Raw genomic sequence first — 21,611 nt, 5'->3', positions numbered from 1 at the left:
GAATGTTAAGGGTGAATTATTTAATTATGAGGCTTTCTCTGACAAATATAATGTAGGCTATATCTCGTCAGGGGTTTGATATAGTTATAAAGTCAGTATCTAACGGTAGAGTATCTTTTTTATTATTATTTTTTATATTCTATATACTAATCCCCCTGAGGGGAAATTCAGTTTTTTATGGACAAAACATACCTCTTGATGCACTGTCTTTAAGTGAACGTCCCCCTCACTATTAATGGGGTCTCTATATCTGACAGAAAGTGCACTGAAGCTTTTACTGGAAGTAATCTTAAGCATATTACTACTATTATATTTGAATAGAAAACAATTGAACACTATATTTATTTTCCCTCATATTTATATACATCAAGAAGCATCAAGGAGTTTCTATTTAAGATTGTCCACACGTAGTTAAAGCTAATATTGTAATTTCCAACTAAATGTAAACAACTGATGCACTTTTTGTAATTATGAAGAGGAAAAAATGAACATGTGTTTGTAGATTGACTACATGCCACTTCTGTTTGGTTTTATTTACAAAGAAACCTTTCAAAATATTTTGCAAAAGATGTCACACTAACAATCCCAATTTCTCGACGGATGAATTAACGTGATAATTATTTGTCGCAAAATATTATACACATAAAATGATTCAGCTTGAAAGTCTACCCCCCTTTTACATTTATAAAGATACCGATTATAAAACATACTTAAATACCGTCAAAAATTTAAAACTCAAATATTGTAGCTAGGAAAAAACTATTAGATCATTTAGACATTTCAATTTTATTTCATCTGTTTAGAAGATCCTCAGTGTTTTTGTTTCCTACATTTTATTCATTTGGTTGTGCAATTTAATTTACCTTCCGTTATTTTTATATCATGTAATTTATTTTCTACAACTTTTACAATGAAAATCTGGAATGTACATACTTCATGTATTGTATGTGTTCAATAAAGTTTGAAAAAAAAAAAAGATTACTTCGCACAACCTTACCATGGATATTTTTCTCCTCGATCAGCCAATCCTGTGCTGCTAAGGCGTTTCCCCTCACTGTATCGTCCAATGAGCGAGCGTATCTCATAGGAAGGCGAGGCTTAACCGCCCGTCAATCATCCTCGGGAGGCGGGGAGAGGATCACAGAAAGAGCTAGGCTAGAGGAGCTACTCAACAAGGCAAACAGCAGCGCTCTGCGAAAACCGACTTTTACCCATCCGCATCCAACATCAACCAGGGGCCAACGGACGACGTTAAAACCTGTCAGATTGCTCACATAAATGTTCCTATGGATTACTAATACACTTTCGTCGACGAACAGAGGTGTTTCTCAACTTGACAGCATAGGTAAGCCTGCTTTTGTTCGCCAGAGCCATCGCTATTTTGAACATTTTCACTAGCTTGCTTCCCTGCTGCTACCAAGCCAACCTTGACGTTAGCTAACTTGTTAACTAATGCTGTGATGTGTTTAAAGGGGATTTTAGGGAATGAATGAATTAGACCAGCGGACAGCTAAAAAAGCTGACGGCCGAGATTAGAGGAAGAAACTTGGTCAGCTCGATAGCAAAGTTATGCTATAGCCAGCCAAATTAAGCTGATGAGCACAGTGAAAGGTTATGCTACGTTACTCCGGGGTTGAATAGTTTCGAGGCTGCTGGACAAGCACCGGAGTGTTGTGTTGTTGAGCGGAGGAATCCTCAGAGAGGCTGTCGTCGAGCAGCGCCTGTCATGGTGTTCCCTAATAGCCGTCAAAAGTGATATTACACGAAACGATCGGCGACCCGTGTGAGCTTGACATCGCTGCAGGATGTGATTTGTCGAGCCGCGACTAAACGGTGTAGTTTAACAGGTAAATTGCATTGTCAGGCTTTTCTTTTGTGCCGCCAGTCTCGTTAGCTTCTCACGATTGACTTGTCCAGTGTAGGCTGGACCAGATACCGTATATCAAGGAACTCAGCCGTTTGATCAGTTATATGACCAGATGCGATGTGGACTATTTTCCCCCTCATTCTCAATGCTGTGTGTGTGCGTGACCAGTATTTTGCACATTTCCGTAACTGGCAACATCACTGCTGACAAACTGTCTGGGCACTGAGGAGCTTTAAATGGGCTCGACGCTTTAGTTAACCAGGTTTTAGGACGGGGGGAGGCTCGGGATGTATATGTGCATTATTTTCGGTGGTGGTCAATCACTCACTTGCAGCGGCTGGTGTGGCAAATTGTCTGGGGCGGATGACATTGTATCCTCCGCGATCATTCACCGCGACCGAGAGCCTCAAATGAGGGCTGCGACCTTGGCTTCTGCTGTAACAATAAAATGTTGGAGGTATTAACGCGATGTCGCCGCGTTGCAAGTCTTCCTCGAGCTTGACCTTGTTGCGAACCGTTTCATCGACTTGTTTCTTTGTCAGAGGCAACCTCACTCAACAGTGAACAGTCAGCGAAACGCCAGACCAGCCGATAAAGAGAACATTTTGTGAGGGAAGAAAGTGACTTTAAGCAGGGCTGGCTCTCACTTTGTTCAACTTGACGCTGTTATTACGACGCAGCTTTAATGTGACATGTCTATAAAGGTCTGCTTTGGTGCCTTGCCCGTGAGCAGTGTTGTTATCGCTGTGTTTTTGCTGTCGAGTGTACTCTCCGCAGAGAGCAGCAGCGCACCGAGACAAGGAAAGAGAGAAGCGAAAACGAAAATGAGCCGTCTCGGGGAGGTTTTTCTGTAAAAACCGAGCGCTTCGTCTCCGAGAGAGAAATGGTTCCGACAGGGGCAGGTGAATGGCGACCACCGCTCCCGCAATTTCCAGTGTTTGTGCGCTGAAGTGTTCTCCTTTTTAGCCGACTGTCAGCTACAGAAATGGCGTCATCCTCTGCTGTAGTGTTGGTGTAGTCAGTGCAGTGCAGACAGCAGGCACACCACGCTGCCGTACTCACAGCACCGAGCACCGTGCGGCGTTTACTGTATCTCCCACTTTATCCTAAACTACTTCATTATCCGTGCATTTGTGCAGACGGAGGGAGGCCAGCGACTAGTTACTTTGTGTTTGCTCGCCCCTTCGTTGCCACAAGCCGAGTCTGGCTGCTGACTGGCTGACTACAGCACACTAGGCATTACATAAACGGCTTTAAGGGCTCTGCGAATGAGAGTGATCAGCCTGCCACGGTTTACTTTGCAACACAGATATTTTTGGGAATGTGGCTCGAAAGCTCAAGCACACATACCATTAGCCTACGTCTGGATTATTTAAGCCAAGGATCCTTAAAGTTCTCCTTAAATCAATTGCAGCTGCAGTTCACAATGACACCAACAATCCCAGAGGATGTGTTTTTGTAAGCAATGTAAAGTGTGAGCCTGACGCCCAGCTTTTCCATGGCATCCAGCAGTGTAGCAGCAGAAGTGATGTCATCATAACATAACCGTGTCTTGTTGTGGCAGACTGAAGTTGGCACACTGTCTATAATGTCTAACAGCTTCTTCAACCTCCGTTTGCAGCCTCAGATTCGTTACACTGGTCACCTAGAGGACTCATAGAGAGATGAAGGTATGTTCATTCATTTTCTTTGCATGTGTTTAATGCCACTGGGAACTCAATTAGAGCACCACTACTAGCCTCGGCTCAATTTCATTTAACTCCTGTATAAACCTGCCATAACCAGGCAAATCAAACACAAAATGTTAAATGTAATATCAATATTTTATGTGCACGGCTTCATCCTTTTATTCTCATGAATAAGGCCGGTGTGAACTTTTTACTAAATGTCAATTTTGCACTTGTTCAAACACAGCGAGGCGAGTGTCTTGGACATAGGCCAAAGTAATACATTTATTTGATAAGCATGATATTGAGTTTCCAGTGGCTCCAGCTGTATTTGCAAACACAAATTGGAAATTGTAATTTTGATGTTATGCTTTGTTCTGCAGTGTTAGTGGATTAAATGCCGAGATACGGCCTGGGTGTGAAGTGATGTATGTGAATTTCATTTGAAAAAAACTGAGTTCATAGAGAGAGTGTCTGATCAATAGTATGGTGGTAATGACATATGAATGACGGAATAAATAAGCTGTGAAATGTGCAAACTATTCCAAAGCTCTGGCATTGTTTTCTCCAGCCAAATTCAATTTGGAAAAGTCACAGCTGTCATTGTTTGGGGAAATAGGCTGTGAGGCAAGCTATTTAATCTTTTCTTATAGTTTGAATGGATCATAGTTGTGGCTGCTGTTAATGCCTGCAGGCTGTTGTGTCTTAACTTGTCATTTGTTGCCATGCGAGCCATACATAGTCATAACCTGCAGGGTTGTTTCACTGTTAAGTTAAATGTGTGACATACAGAATCAGGGAGGCGCTGCACTGTGGCGACCAGCAATGCAACACATAGGGATGTGTAGTGTACTTCTTATTAATTTAGTGAATGATTTTTGTTGTTTTTCTGTTCTGTTCTGTGTTTACATGATGTTTATTGTTTACCGTGCTGTTCCACAAAGCGCTTCTTCTGGGGACATTTAAGTTTTCTAAATCTAAGAAACTCTGAAAAGTGCCTGTAGTAGTAGCTAAATGTTTATTTGGCGCACGGAATATATATAGTGTAATACGATCATGGACAAAGCATGAAGCAGAACAGACGGTGCGAGCACTTTGTGATCGGAGAGTAAGTGGTGGACAAATTAAAAGCTGGTCTGGTAATGATTTGTAGTCTGTCACTTTGGCCCTAATGATGTTATGCTTGCTGTGGTTAATCAAACTTTACCGCACCCACTACTAGCAGACAGTCTACCAAAGTATCCAATTAAAATGTGTTAAAGCATCATGAGGTGTTAAAATAGTTGCCAACACGTGTTTTTGTATTATAAATTTGGTGAAAACTGTGAATGAGAGATTAGGAAATCATTTTTGATCTGGTGCCTTTTCTTTACTTCACAACCATTTTTGTCGCCAGCATTCATACTTGTCCTTCTAGTAGCGCTGACTTGAACTGCGTGATGATTTGTGGTTATGTAATAAATTGTTTGTGTCACAGGAAGACAATGGAGTTCTGAGTTTCATGACTGGGAATGCATTCCAGTGAACAGCAAGCATCCAGGCACAGATTATACAGAAACCATTGGGTTTAGCAGAACCTCGCTCACACCGTAGGCTAACTCTGCTGCTTAATTTCCTACAAGTGTCTCCTTAAATAAAGCTAAATATGTGAAAAGTCATTAAACTGTTGCCGTAAGTGCCCATGACCGTTCTGCAGTTATTATTCTCTCCAGCTGGATAGCAGTGGGCTGTTATTAGATGATTATTATGCGTACACTACTTGCTTATTTTCCTAACTGCTGACAGGAGTGATGTTTTCACATTGACATTTCTGGTTTAATGTTCTCGCAATTTGTTGTTTTCATGGTGCTTTGAGTCATCTGGATCTGTTGATGCTCACTCACTTCTTTTACTGCGCTGTATATTAGCAGCATCTGCTCAATGCCTAAACTGTAAATTGCTCTGTAACTAGGACAACTTTTCATTATGTTCATTTAGCATTTTATGTCACTCTGGCTTATGGGCCACAGCCTGCCTCCGTCAGCTGCACACATTACTTTAACACTGTGTGCAAAACATTAGAAACACTAAAAGTGGACTCATTTTTTTGCTAATTGTTTGACATCTTAATTAACTTAATCTGCAGATATCAGGTAAATATCTTTGTTCAAACAGGAATAAAGAAAGTCCCTGCTCAAGCACAAGTTATCTGGGAGATGTTCTCGGCTGTTGCGCTTTGTCCATGACCTTGGTAACCTACACAAGATTTAATAAAAGCGTCTCAAGCATCTATACCAGCAGTCCAAGCCCATACTAAATATTTCACCATGTCAGATTTAAGCACTGTGTTATAATGTCTGCACCATCCATCCACTCCATCAATCATTCATTAATAACATAATGGTGTAGTCTACATGCATGTAACTGTGTGTGCTGAGACAATATGCCAACCAAAGCATTGATTCACCATATATGTAGTAGCATTAAATTAAAGGGCCACTACTTAGTTTAATCGTCACAAGGAGTACCACTCAGTCTGTAAAAACAGTTGTATAATGTCTTCTGGGGCTCTGGAGGAACAATAACCCTGATGATGTCATAAGCTTGCCCTTGAGACTTGAAATGTGTAACATAAAGCATGCGTTCCACACTGGATGTCTGTTGCGTGTAAGACGTGGGCATTTAGGAGGCATGGGAGGTCTAATGAATAATGCTACTGAGTTGCACTATGGGCAATGTAGGATTCAGCCTTTTTATAGAGGAACTTTCATGATATGTCTGCCTCTGCTGCTTCAATTTTTACCATTTTCTTTTAAATGTGTCTCCCCTCAGCCCCCCAACTTTATGGAAGCACAGTATAAATTGCTGGTGTGCCAAAACAGTAACTGCTCAGACAGCTTTTGATCAAAGCTGATTGTAAGAAAATTGCCGTGCCGTGGGAGTGAAATGTGTTTAGTCGAGTTATTCCTGCATTGAGATGAGATAACAGCATGTGGTGGTATTGTAGGTACTTAAGCATTTGTAGAGAGACTCCCAGCAGGTCAGAAGCAGTAGGCTGCATGTAGTTGTAGGTGTCTATTCCTGGGAACTATGTACTTGGTTAAATAACTTTAAATGAGTAAAGTGTAAATATGGTGTGATTTATGAGGATGTAAGCATGATAACTTGTACGGTTGTAAAAGTATTCATTGTTAAGGATGGAGGGAATCATTGCAGGCTTAATTTGAGTGTATTGTATGGCTACTGAAAGTTGAAGCTTGAGATAACATCAGCGTATTGTACTAAAACCCCCCCAGAGGCCACATTGCGAGCACTGCTACAAATCATTTAGAAGGCATATGCAAAAATAGTCCATTTGCATTTTGGAGTTGGCCATACTTTAAAGTTCACATATTTGATAAGTGGTCAGGGCAAATTATTTGCATTGTGATTTAACCATCAGTGATTTACTAGCGGCGTTCTGCACTTGTTTTGAATTGTTTGTGATACTGCAAGAGTGTATATGCAACACAGGCCTAATTTTTGGGGAATAAATGCATAAATAAAAGGTATTAGGATTGTTATTTTTTTTCTAGTATAAAGCTGCCAGGGCATTGCCAAGGCAACTCCTGCTGAAGCACCAGTCACTGGAATTGTGGTGACTCTGGTTTGGACAAAGAGGTGATTCACAGCCGGATTATTGTACGTGTGAGCCAGGCCGGGAGGGAGCTTAATTCTTTCCTGCATGCCTCTTGCATGTTCCTTTGTTCGGCCTACAAGCCTATTCATTATAGAACAATATAATGGGTCACAAACTATTGTTTATAATATTTCAGTAATACTGATTAGTGCCTGAATTGTACACTTAAAAAGGTGCAGCTTTGTATGCTTATGCAGACATCAATACATTGTAATTCTCAGAATGAGAATAATTGAAATCAAGTACACTTGATTTTTTTATAGGCATATAACTGTTATGCCTTCCTGTTTCCACTGACCCTCACCTGTTACCACCGCTGAATATAAACCACTTTATGTTCCTAACATCATCTTGAACTGTTATGCAACTGAAACTCTGTTATAAACCACTCATGGTAAATTAATTGGATCTCCAGTGCCTGAGCTGGAGATTCACGAGAAACAATTAGATGATGCACTCTTACACAAGGTACTATTTTGGTGTATGAGTGATGATGGGAAATAGGCAGGAAAAAGTTAACAGCAAGGTGAAGATAGAAAGGTTTGCCTTTTAATTTTGATACAAGTGAAGTAGAAAGTTGCTGTGTGTCCTTGGGTGTCATTTGGTGACCCTTCTCTAAATTCAAAGGCTTTTGTTGCCGGTACATGAACATAGCACAGGCAGAATTCCTCATGAGTCAGTTTTTTCTTAGCAGCTTTTTGTGGAGTTTTGAGTTGCGGGGTGGGTAATCGATCAGTTAAGCTGATCAGATCGGGTCGATGGATGAGAGGAGCAGCTGTTTGTGAGTGAAAGCCAACTTTTAGACCCAGCACAATGAAGGGTTAAGTTTCATTTTCACTGCGTTTGATGTTCCTCTGCTCTGTCTGTGTCCAGATTACGCTATGAGCTGCAAGAGTATGGTGATGAACTGAACAGTATATTGCAACATCACACTTATAATGAATGGTCCAGCTTCAAAAAAGAAAAGAAAATGTGGCAGCACAAGTTTTAATGTTTCAATTGAATGAATGAATGAATGAATGAATGAATGAATGAATGTATGGGAAACCCTGCCAAAGCACCTCCAAAAAAAATTTCTTGTTCAGACTTTCTACAAATAATCTGGATAAAATCTTGATAGGCCAAAAATGGATTTGAGCTGGAAGATGATGGAGCTAGAATAAATGACTCCTCCACTAACACAAGACTCATTAAAACATTGTAAGTATTGGCTGACCATGCAAATACGTAGGTAAATGTTCAGCAAGGGTGAGACTTGTGAATCTGCTGCTTCTCTGAGTTGGAAACATTTGTGAATGTGACATTCACATGGCTTTGTTGAACGAGAGGCAGGAACAACATCTGCAGAGACTGGTGTAAGTGTGTCTTAGTAAATTAGCATGCTTCCGTGGGACAGCCTCTCAGAAATAGCCTGTGGTCTGTTAAGCAAATGACCAGGGATTCCTTGAGCCTCTCCCTGATGACTGATATAAAGTGAGGCTGTACACCACAGTGAATTACAATCCGCTTTTACCTTCTGAGAGCGCCTTTTTACTGAGTTGTAGAATGAAAATGCTATAGTCACTCAGGCTGTCCAAGAAATGCACTATAAGCAGCAGCAGCTTATTTTCAACTAGCGCTCTGTGGAGTTGGCTGTTAAATTTTTCATGACCTGAGAGTCTTTATTGAGCAGAAACTGATCTCATTCTGCTGTTGCCAGTGTCACCCCAGTATATTTTGTTTTGAATGATTTCAAAGCAGCATCGTCTGTTTGTTCCCTGACTAGGAAGTCCCATTTGGGGTCTGACGCTGAGTTAAACATGTAAGGTTGGATAACATTTTCCTCAGCAGTGGTTAGGGCTGTACTGAATATTATTTTGTATATTTGAAGCTTCTATTGAGGTTTTCAAATTAAGCTTTGAATGTCTACCCCCCCCCCCACACACACACACACACACACACAAAACCCAAACAAAATCCACAATTTGAATCAAGTTATTCATCATATTGAATGAGATAGTCTTTTTTATTGAATTAACTTTCTTAAATGAATAAATGTTATTTATGGAGGTGCTGCTAGACCTTAATGTTAATACAGGTGGAGCCTCCCTTTGTATGCGGTAAGCTTTTTGATCGCAGTAAAAATGTTTCTGAAAAGCTAAAGGCCAGCAAATATAGATCAAATTGGAATACTGTGTTAGATAAAAACATTTTGCGAATTAAGTAAATAACTACATCTATCTTTTTAAATACATTTTAACTTTTGGACCTTACAGTTATCTTGAGTTATTGAAAATGTCTGGATCTCACAAGTTGGAAAAAATCCACAACTGTGCAGAAAAATCAGGTTTAAACAGAATAGACTGTGCAGCATTTGTATGTTGATTTAAAATCCACACGTCAACTTTAGTAATGAAGCTTAGAAGCTTCAAAGTATTTGGTACAGCCAGAGTTCTCACATATCCTTAAAATGTCTCAAAAGGTGAGGCGACCTCTAGCTCAGTGGGTAGAGCATGTGCCCCATGTAAGCTGAATCCTTATGCAGTGGCCCAAATTCGATTCCAGCAGTCCTTTGCCTCTTGTCATCCCCATTCTCTCTCCCCCCTCTCCTGTTACTCTCTAGCTATACTGTAATAAAGGCAACAGCCTAAAAATAATCTTGGAAAAAGGTGTCTAAAGAGGCATTGAATCTATTAATCTAAGAATAAGGTGTAAATTGGTTTTTATTATTTCATTTTTTTTAAAGTCTAAAAATGCAAAGACATTGGAAGAAATGCATTTTTCTGACATTGTATTGTAAAATATCAAAATAATTGGTAATATTTATTTTTTAAAATTATTTACCAAATGCCTCTCACATTAATATCACACATATCAGAATAGAGGAACCGACAACACTCATATACGTGGGACAAAGGATGGAAATTAGCCACTGGCTATAATCCTGCATATTTACACAAAGTGTTTATTAATATGTACTGTCCCTGATTATTTCAAAAATAAATAAATCTACAAATTTACCACATCCCATCAAATGACAAATGAACATGCTTTTTTCAAAAAACAAATTGATATGGTTATGATGATGTTATATGATTGTTGTTTTCCATGTGTTCCCCTCCAGAAAGTTTGAATTTTTGTTAAACATTTGAAGTAGATAATCTAACTTTTTAACTTGACCAAAAAGGCCATGTTATGTGTTACAATAAATATTTGGGAAAAACTGTCCCCCAACCCTTAGTAATTTAAGTCTGTTTATATTATTTTCCTCCAGTATTGTTTGTAAAATTAGTCTTAAATTTAATTCCAAGTAGCATTGAAAAGTTCTAAAGAGTCTTAAATCTAGCTTTCCTTTAGCTGTAGGAACCCTGACACAGCCTTAGTGTTGGCCATCAGCATGTGCATTTACCAGTAAAAGCTACAGTAGGCTACATTCCATTTTTGTGGTGGGCCTGGCCTGTGCGTCAATCCGAAAACAGCCAGCCAGTCAGAAGAGAGGCTCATTCATGTTGATGAGACCGACACAAAACACCCTGCTCTTGCTCCAGTTCCAGAGAAAAGCACAAAAAAGGACATTTAATCATGCTTAAAAACACAAATATATCTTCTTATGGAAATCAAAACTTCAAAGAAAACACTGAAAACGTGTACAAAATGGACCTTTAAATTAGAGATGCACCAATCTGATACTGATATCGGATGTCGGGCCGATACTGACTCAAACAGTCAGATGGGGTATCTGTGACAATGGTCAATTTGATATTTACGTCTGATTACACATGCACATATAACGTCATGAGTCAGCAGCATGCCCATGAGGGAGCTAATAAACAACTGCTCAAACATTAACAACTGTTTGGCGGTATTTCCAATTTATATCTATTTATGTGTTACATTTTGTTTTACAAAATGAAGATAGCAATGTTTAAGTTAGGCTTGATGTTGCCTTAAACATGGAAGAATGATCCCAGTCGCTTCCACACAGTGAGGCATGCAGCTTATGTTAAACACTGGTGTTGGGTTGGTACTCGGTATCGGCTGATACCCAAAGCCAGGGTATCAGGACTGAAAAATCAGTTTGGCACTTCCCCACATAAAGTAATCACTGGGGTGCTAGTACACTGTTTAAACTGTGATTCAACAGCCAGGACATAAGTACTTTGTGGCCAACAACAGTGGTGAACCATCACCACAAAGGACTGTTCCTTTCTGGAGGGTAAACAGCTCTTATGATTCGAATAAATTTAGGTTGTCATCCAATGTGATACCTGTGTATGACTTATTGATATCCAAGTAGATCATCCTTCAGTCGAGCTGCAGTTTTTCAAACGATTGAGGTTTGTTTCTTTCCAAGCCAGCCGCAGGTGCGTTTTGGCACCTCATGCCAAGTCACATTTGTATGTGTTTAATCAAGCACGTGTGCCTGGAGAGTGTTTTCCACATCAGTGGCACTAGGTGAATAGCCACAGAGCTGGTTTCGATTGTACCACTGTTATTACCGTTACATTGACTTTTGCATGCAGAAGCTGAAGTGGTGCTCGCGGCTCGTGATAAATACCGCTCTGATCTTTTTGTGACAGAATCTTAGATGAGAGCAGCTCTTGGTGAGGTGCGTGGCGTTTTGGTGAGAGGATGTTACGCCTCCCAAAGGCACAGGAATTCCGCCTCTGTGAGCTTAGTCATCTTGATTGGTTGATCTTCTGAGCAGGGGAAACATGGTCTGTCGTTGAGTACTGGCAGGAGTGACAAAACAAAAAGGAGTCAGTGTTTTTCTCCAGACAGCTGTAGACTAAATGGTAATCTAATCCAAGGCATAGATGATTTTTTTTCTTTAATACTTTTAGTTAAATGCAGGGAGGTGGGACATGATCAGTGCAAACAACAAACCGTTCTCTATTTGTGTTTGCACGTGAGCATGACAAATGTAAATCTGGCCTCAGTAGTGTGTTATCACCCCTGCCCTGTTAAATTGGGGAGGTTTGGCAGCCGCAGCTGTCAACATAACCCAAGCTGCCCTCTCTGACTCAGTACTGTGAGTCTTCCTCTAAGTAGAGGAAGGGAGCAGGCTTAGAAAGCATGGGAAGCAAAAGGAGACAAGTATTAGTATTAAAGAAGAGGAACAGTAGCATACACACAGTAGCATTTCAGCTTTGTGCTGCAGCCATGACTGACAAGAGAGTTGGTTAGCCAGTGGAAATGGCCTCTGAGTCATGTAAACCTGGTGCTGGCGAGGGCAGCTGGTGCTGAGTCCAGACTGCACTAAAGACTAATGAGGTGTTTATCTGAGAGGTGGGGAGGCTGAAGTGCACTGGACTCTGCCCCTGAATCCCATCTGTCAGAATCTAAGAGACACCGGAGAAGAGGCGGCCTGTCCTGGTTTGACTGCGACTGAACACAGAAGATGCGATTTGTCCATCTGTTAACAAATTAAAGTTTTCAATACCACGTTCTGAAAATTATATGATCTCCTTTAATTACACATTCCATAGTATCAAAAGTACAGTGGTTACAAAAAAAGATTTTCAAGCCAAGGCTGCACAGATGAAATAAGGGAGATGGAAATCAATTAGTCCTCAAGCTCTGGCTGCTAACGGCATTCTCTCAGGCAACGAACCCACCACGTGACTGGAGGCAGAGGCACAAACAGGCAGCACTATGTGAGTGGATGTCAGAACAGCCAGCGAGAAACTTGTCACTGACTACATTTGCATGCACAAAATATTTCATTTTTTGCCCTTATTTCGAAATATATTGACTAAGCTGTTTACATGGCTAATGAAAATGAATATTTTACTAATATTCCCGTTTATAGCAGCCATGCATACGCCCAATTAACATGCCTTAACATGTCATTTGTCTTATCAAAATATGGCAAAGTGGAACAGCTGGAGCCACTTGTGCCATTTTGCTTCTTTGCACCAAAATAGGATTTTTTTGTCACAGATTTCCTCCGGTGGTGGACTTGTTGGACCGCATGAACACAGCCCCCCTCTTTCAGTCCTTTAAACACACTCTTGAAAAAGTCGGCGATATTTAAAACATCCAAATTCCTGTTAATATCCAAGTCTGACAATGTTTAAAAGTAGGTGTGTTTCTCCTTTCAACTAGAAATATTTTCCTTTGGGCATGCATCTCTACACCAGCTTTCCAGCTTTTGGCCAGTTGGTTTGTGTGCAACGCACAGAGCTGACAGTAAACAGACAAGAAGCTGCGTGTCACAAACTGTGGTAAAAACACCAACTGAGATGCACACTGCGAATGCTCTGTGTATATGTCCAGTGTGCTCCTAAAACCTGGATAATGCCAGCGCATCCAGCATTGGAAAATGCTACATTCAGAAAAAGGCCTAATTCAGAAAATCCAAACAGAAGATGCTTTATTTTTTTTTATTAAATTCAGAATATTGTCATATTCTGAATAAAAGGGGAATTAAGTGTGTGTGTAAACGCAGTCACTGTTTTTCAAAAGCTGTACCAGCACTGTGTGCAGGTTGTTAATTAAAAAGATGCTATTTTGTGTGCTGAAGACTTTTTAAATTCTTGTTTCTGTGGTATCAAAGAAGCATCAAGTATTGTTGTTTTAGTATTCTATCAGTGTTTAGAATTCTGGCATTTGTGACACCATTATAACAAATGTTTCTGGTCTTTTTTTTGTATTTGCAGCCGGTTTGAGTGTTGTGATGCATTAGTGTTTGATTTATTATAATTTTTCTTTTGCAGTGTTACTTCTTAAAATTATTTGTCTTTTTGTTGCACTCTTTATTGACGATATACATGTTCACAATTTTTTCACACTGCACAGATAACCCCATCAGTCAGAGTTTTGTGTACAAAGTCTTCACAGTACAAGATTAAAAAACAATGGAAATCTTTTTTAGGTCAATAGAGCATCTTAACAGCTATTTTACACAAAGCTGGACTGGATAGTTGCTGTTGGCAAGATACAGAAATGCATCTACTTCTGCCCTCTGATATCAGTTGGAACATCCTAATCGCACGGCAGCCAAACTCTAGTTGTTCTGAATGATAACTTGGCTGAGGGTTAATGTATCACCTGTTAGATTAATGGAAAGTGTTTTCTAGTTCGCCTATCCAGAGATAATCTTCACCTCTACTGATGTCTCATAAATCAGATTATTTTTACGGTTGTGTGGTTTGAGCGTGTGGCCCAAAATTGCTACATTTTAGTTGTCTGACAGATAAGATAATGTAGAATTTAGCCTCGGGTAACAAATAAATTAAAGAGGGATATGAAACCCTAATGTTCATTTGGATAATTGGACAGGATATTTTTAACCATATTTTTGTTTCACCTGTTAATCTTCTATCAGGTGGGCAACATTTTGCTCATGCATATTCAGTTTCACTTAGCATTGTTAGCAGCTCTATGATGTAACGGATTAGGGATGTACTGATCATGTGTATGTGACCCTGATACAGATCTACAGTCATTTAATATTGAATAGCTGCCGAGTTCAAATCCTGATTGAATTGTTATATTTTCCTACATAATACAGTACAGCCACTTCTAATGTGGAGCTACATAAATAAATCTAATACACTTATTGTCCATGTTACAGCATATATTATCCATGCAGAGAGGAGTGTGTGTGTGTGTGTGTGTGTGTGTGTGTGTGTGTGTGTGTAATGGTTGTAGCGGGGAGGTTTGGGCAGCATTTAGATAGCCTCAATCCCCAGCTTGAACAAAATACACAAGTTCAAAAGCAGTATTCAATCAATGCGAGCACTTAAAAGGTAGTGGTGCACCTGCGAAACATTGCTGAAATAGAGGCAAAGCAGCTGTTTTTCTTTGTTGTTTCCCAGAGCTGCTGTGCTCACTTCTGCGGATGCACTCACTCAACGTGGAGCTCCTCTGTAAAAACTGTTGGCTGCTGTATTTTTTTTTTTCACACCACTCAAGGGTTTGCTCGCGTGCCACACGTTAAGGAACAGGTTCAAGTGTTTACACGAAGGCGGCACTGCAGGTCATTTCTTACAGCTGGTGCACCCAGAGAGCCTTGCAGGCAATACAATGGACAAAGGATCAGGATTTATAAAGTTGATTAAAATAAATTACAAAATGCCTTGATGGAAGCAGATCAGTTAACGTGCAAACAGTTAAAACAAATTCACAGATGTGGAGTTTTACCATTTCAGTCCTAAAAGAGGTTCAGTCATGGCACAAGCATGTGCTACAGAGGTCTGCAACAGCTGGTTTCAGTGATAAGTTCCTACACCACTGGTGGAGTTTTTAGTCTGTAATGGAAACCCGGACAGTCCTGGCCCTCCTTATGGGAACAATGAACAGATTTTATGAAATTAGAAATATTTAAAGTTAACTATTAGAGTTATATCTCTTTAAGTGTGGTTATAAGAAGACACCTCATGGAGTCTTACAGGTAACTAATCTGTAGTATAAAATTGAGAGCAGGGGTAGGCAGTGTCAGTGATGGCTGGGCTGGAGGCAATATGTATTCTGGTTGTCCATCTGTCCGTGACATTCTTGTGAACAAGATAACTCATTTTTTTTTTTCAAATTTGGCACAAACGTCTAGTTGGACTCAAGAATGAACTGATTACTTTGGTGGTTGAAGGTCAGTGTCACTGTAGTCTCGCTCACCAGACCTTTCTCAAGAGAACAAAGGTCTGGCTGGGCCGACTCTCACTTTAAGATTGGAGAAAAAAATGCCCCGGCTGCTTGTATTTCTTTCAGCCAATCACAATCGTTCTGGGCAGTGCCACAGCAACGGTGCGCTTGCAAAAATATTGCCGGGGGGAAACAGGTTTTGGTGTAATACGCCCACAAAAATATCGCCTACAGGACACAAACCATGGCAGAAAAATGGCTACATCCCCGCAAGACCAAACACCGCAAAAGTTAGTAAAGGACGTGTTGAAAATGGTTGAAAACTGCTACACAACCGGAGGTGGTAGGGCGGGACTTCAGTGGGTGGCTCGTTCCGCCCAATGAGAGGCTGATCTATGCAGCGAACTTCCGCCCACTCAGACTAGTGTCACTGTGACCTTGCGTCCATCTCGTTCTTGGGAATGCGATATCTCAAGAACACATTGAGGACATTCCTTGAAATTTGGCACAAATGTCAATGCGGACTCAGCGGTGAACTGACTAGAATTGGTGGTCGAGGGTCAAAGGTCAAGGTCACTGTGACCTCACAAAACACGTTTTTGGCCATAACTCATTCATATGCTCATTATGACAACTTTTCACACAGATGAGTAAACTTGAGGTCAGCATCACTGTCACAACATAATGTTCTGCAAAAACACTTTTCTGGCCATTATCAAACATCATAACTCAAGAACAGAAGGGGAGACATTTGGTCAGATACTGAATTGGTGACACAGATCTTGGGTGCCCACCTAGAGACTGTGCTGGTTGTTTAGATTTTCTGTGCTGCTGGGGGGAAGATATTTGTCTGTTTTCAAACTTTAGAAAATCTAGTCCATGACAGGAGACCTTGATTATTCACAGGTGATTTCAGAGAGTTGGCATTCCTATTGGCTGTTCTACAAATGCAGACGTGTGTGCGTGTTCCCTCTGTGAAAGCCTGATTCAATGGCAAAAAGTCCTACAGAGAAAGTTGCTGTTCAACAACTGCCTGGATTGCAGAGCAACATCAAAAGGAAGATGGACTAATCAAAAAGAGAGTCTAAAGGACAGCCTAGTAAAACAAATGTCAATATGTTTTTTAGAGATGGAGACAAAATGTTTCTAATAGTTTAGCCTTGTGCTAACCATAGCCAAAGGCTCATGGCTGCGGCTAATTACCAGCTGCGACAACATTGCAACGGCTGGTATTATTTTTTACCCTGTGAGTCTATGTGTGTGTGTGTTGTCATAGCAAAACTTTGTCCTGGTGGCATCTATTGTAGTGGGAACTACAACAAAAGCTGTTTTGAGTATTTTGCCAGGTCTTTATATGTCCATCCGTCTGTGGACACATTTTGTCAACAGTAAACGTTGCAACCTTACAAGATGCAGTTATGAAACTTTACGAGTGTGTAGTTGAGATCACAATGATGGCCAAATTTGATGATGGGTGTGGTATGAATGAGGGGTCCAGAGGCAAGTGGTTGGGAAGTAGGGAAGGGAGTTCTCATAGAATTGCCGCCATTTAACGGCAATCGCTATCGAAATGACTGAAATGAATGACTACACTAGTACCCAGACAGGTTACTGTATGAAAGAGTGTGCATATGCCCGTGCTGCACCCACCATGCTGGTGGTAGGGCTTTAGGACAGACAGGGGTTGGCCGTAGAACAGGGGTGTATTTGCAAATTCATTTTTTTCTGCCTTTTCCATAAAACTGACTACTTCAGCTTTAATATGCATAACTTGTTCGGAGAAATGTTTTTTATTCCAGTGTGCTAAATGAACAGACTCATATTTTGATAGCTAACTTAATGTTTAATTATTCGGGAGCTTGTTCATTCCCCTGGGTATTTGTAAACTTCATTCATCCATTAAGAAAATACGATGCGTTTCTTTTTTCAGTGCTGCTACAAAGTAAGTAAATTTGTGGTTTTGCACATCAGGCGAGGAGCTGATGTTTTCCTCAAGTAACACCAAAGTATAGGCCAAGTTCACATACAGTATGACATGTTTGTGTCCTGTCAGCAGGAAGTGTGCCCCACTTAAGGTCTTCTTCTAGAAAGATATCTATATATACCTCTGTTAGGTTAGATATTTTCTCGAGCCTTAGTGAAACACCCTCGCTAAATCCATCTTTACACGACATGAACCGCAAACATCGGCTGCCCTCGTCCTCACACAGAAAGTCTGTTTTCTCTGTGTACCCGACCCTCCGCAAATCTGTTCTTGAGGGGGGAAAAAAGGTTTGATAAACATCCAGTGATGACACAAGATGGTGCTATGTGTTTCGGATAGCTTCTTCTTTGTAGTCATCAAAGCAGTAGTGAAGTGGCCTTTTTGTTTGCTCCCTCAGAGGCTTGTTTTCCAATACCCAGAGCAGATGGTATGTGTTTTCCATGGATGAATCACTGAGCCGGGTGGGTTTTGCGTAGCTGGCCTACACTATGCGAAGCTTGTATGTGTGTCCTCCTGGTTTAGCTGTGAGAATACACCTGTGTCGGTGAGCTATATATATGTATATAAAAAGCCTTTGAATTTACCGCTTTCTTGTTTTATTTTTATTTCCACAGACTCTGGAGGAGCCCCCCTACTTGACAGTAGGGACGGATGTGAGTGCCAAGTATCGAGGGGCTTTCTGTGAGGCCAAGATTAAGACTGCCAAGAGGCTAGTGAAGGCCAAGGTAAGTCACATTTCAAAGTGCTCATGATCCAGAATTAAAGATTTATTGCCTGTCGGTGCTGTGTGTGAAGTGGATTGCAGCGGGGCGAGGGGCTCTTGTCTTTATGCGAAGGGGCTACAGTCAGGATCACACAGCTCAGCATTAATGTGCATCCAGCAGTTAGATAGGAGATTTAAACATTTCTTTATAGACTGGCATGTCGGCCGATTCCTAGACTGTGCATTTCAATTATTTCTTGTCTCAGATGTTGCCAGAAATCCAGCTGTGTTGCTTACATGCCGGAGCTCTACCACCTGCTTTAGGTTGTTAGTACTGCTCATACAGCTGAAACACTGATCAGAGCCCCAGCTGCGACAGACGCAGGGTCTGGCCTAGCCCACCAGGTAGCCATCACGTCCTCAGGCGTCCCTCTCGCCTACTGCTTTCACATTTTGCTGCGGGGGCGGTGTGACTGCTCTCTCCCCATTGGTTTTATGCCTTGCTGATGAAGGCATTGCATGATGCACGTAGTACAGTATCTCATTTCCCCAGTGGGGCTGGAGCATCTGGATAATACAATAGAGACAGATCGCTTGTCTCTGGTTCTGCTGAGAGTGTGTGGGAGAAACAAAGATTGGATGCTGGCTTTTTCACTGTGTCAATGCACTGTAGTTCTCCCTGTTGAGACAAAAGAGCAGCGATGTTCTGTCACTCTGGCACACCAGCTGAAATCATCCAATGACGTGCCTTTTTGTCTCAGGGACAGAGACGAATAACATGACAAAGTAGACCATGTGATGCTCTTAGTTTAAATATTATGGGATAAAATGAAGCTAATGGGACAGTTTCGGCTCATAAATTAATTACCATACTAATTGGTCGAGTGTGGGGTTTGTTTTTGGGTAGCTGTAATGCGAATGTGAGCTCTGTTACACAAACGGAGAACATGGCAATTATTCAGTGGTTGTTGTGAATCTGAATATTCCACCGTAATGAATTCCTCTTTAGCTCCTTGGTTCATTAATCTCTGTCTGCTTGTTTAACAAAGTCGATGGTGGCAGCATATGGCGCCTGCGTCTTTTGAGTGATTTTAAAACCCAGTGAAAGATCTGTGTGACATTCTTATTTATAATGATGATCTGTACTAGAAGACCTGTAAAAAGTTCAATTAGCACCATGTCAGTATCACTCACTGTGACATGTTCCCCACGCATCTGATCAGTCAGGACTAACCCTATGGCACAGTAACAAGGACTAGATTAACAAAATGAGTGCTGCATGACAGATTCAGTGTTCACAGCACGTCTTTCAGTAGTTTTCCCTCTGGATTTCACTGCAGAATCCAAATAAAAGAATCTCTTAAATGGAAATAGACGTCCACTTTTTCATGCTGTCAAAGCATTTGTAGATCAATCATGACACGTTTCTATTCTACACTGTGAATTTTGAATTTGTTAGATTACAGATCGAGTATTTAATATTTTCCCACATACTATGGTTCAGAATTTTGAATAAAAAGTGATGGCCTTTCTCTGTTTGCTTTCAAGTAAATGAAGTGATTTTTTTTCTGTAGAGCCTCTAATTAGTGGCAGTATCAATGCAAACATGGTCAGCTGAAAGGCGTGTATTGAGAATAAGAGATGCAGATTTACAAGGACACATATTGCACATGGAGTGAGAAATTTTTGTAGTAGTGTTTGCATTTATTTTATTTACAAGGACAGGGCACTAGAAGTATAGAAAAATATAGATACACCTGAGTGTGGCGATATTATGTTTTGTGATACTGTATCGATTCTCAAAAACACTATCAACTTTTGATTGTTTATATTCGATGTGTCATGGCAGTGATTCAGTGTGTGTTGTGTTGAAACCCCTGACCTCTTCAGTGTTGTAATATATTTTCAGTCATTTGACTTTTCTACTGCAATGTAAAAACATATTGCTAGCGTCATAGACTGTATATAAAGATGGACAACACGTCTCCACTCTTTCACACTGTACAAAAATGAAGCCAAAATATCCCCGATACTGCTGCTGCCATCTTGCGCTGGTGACCCTATTTGGAGCCAGAGTCTGCGCAGTAGCGATCTCAGTGATATAGAGTTCCCGCCCATACGCCCGTCCAACCGCTCAGGAGCAGTGCCACTGATTGCAAGCACAGGGATTGGCACCCTTAGTTGTTAATCCTGACGTCAAACCCCTTTTTTTTAGCATCTAATACCTAATGAAAACTAAACTTATAAGAAAAGCAAACACTTGAATATACATCAACATGATAAGAACCACCTAAAATGACAGAAACCATCTTTGGAAAAGTAAAATTTTGGCGTGTCCTCTGATCTTTTAGTTTTGCTAATGTTCCTAACATGGACGGGGTGGGGTTTATGACCTATACTGCAGCCAGCCACCAGGGGGCAATCAAGATGTTTTGGCTTCACTTTGGGGGAGCTGTCATGTCATACATCTTTGTTATACAGTCTACGGCTAGCATAAACACAAAGAAAAAAAGATCCATTAAACGGGCAGCGTCATAAAGAGTGTACCACTAGCATTGACAGTTTTCCTAACATTCGATTTTTTTTAAATTGCGATTTATTGCAATATAATGAATCCTATCTTCTGTATCATGACTTGGGGTGTAAATCACAAGTTTCGTCGATACGATTTCAATTGGTTCAGGGCATCCTCTTGTCTGTACCATTGTCTGCCTGGCGCTCGGTAACGAGCACTGTTTGAATGTTTAAGATGGAGGTGTGCTTGAACGTAAATGGTGACACAGACATGCCATTGGAATTTCAAAGTAAGGGCGTATCTTAAAGATGACGATAAGTGTCGATGTTTTCACTTTGCATCGGTGACATTGGATTGTTGATCATTGAATTAATATATATAGATCCAGATCGCTGTATTGCTACACCCCTACATGGTATGTATCGCTATATTCTTGCCAATACACAGCCTGATAAGGTACATTCAATGATAACTGAACCACTTTTATTGAAGTGGCAAGTGTTTAAGTGGTGTCCCTTGGCCAAAAGCTAAATCGTCCATTGAAGTAACAGAAGTACTCAACATGTAAAAACAGAACAGAAAAGGTTTTTTATTATGTCAAGACAAGAGCAGAAAGGAGAGATGGTGTGGAGACAAATAAGGGAAACAACTG

At 40.7% G+C, this 21,611-nt stretch overlaps 1 protein-coding gene across 6 annotated transcripts in view; it reads left to right on the top strand.

Moving 5' to 3' along the window:
- Nucleotides 1-1,192: 1,192 nt before the first annotated feature.
- The window catches only part of arid4b (AT-rich interaction domain 4B), a 48,430-nt gene continuing 28,011 nt past the window's right edge, over nt 1,193-21,611 (top strand). For 4 of the 6 annotated variants that reach the window (XM_033612944.2, XM_033612943.2, XM_033612940.2 and 1 more), the window contains exons 1-3: nt 1,193-1,345; nt 3,489-3,537; nt 18,356-18,466. In XM_033612944.2, the coding sequence (XP_033468835.2) occupies nt 3,532-3,537; nt 18,356-18,466 (117 nt within the window). In that variant the 5' untranslated portion in view covers nt 1,193-1,345; nt 3,489-3,531. Of the gene's footprint in view, nt 1,346-2,691; nt 2,770-3,466; nt 3,538-18,355; nt 18,467-21,611 lie in introns of those variants that run through there. The other 2 variants (XM_078176159.1, XM_078176160.1) reach the window with 2 other exon arrangements.

The sequence above is a fragment of the Epinephelus lanceolatus genome, chromosome 17 (assembly GCF_041903045.1).
Source record: "Epinephelus lanceolatus isolate andai-2023 chromosome 17, ASM4190304v1, whole genome shotgun sequence".
NCBI classification, from domain to species: Eukaryota; Metazoa; Chordata; class Actinopteri; order Perciformes; family Serranidae; genus Epinephelus; species Epinephelus lanceolatus.
This window is presented reverse-complemented; position numbering and strand designations above follow the sequence as displayed.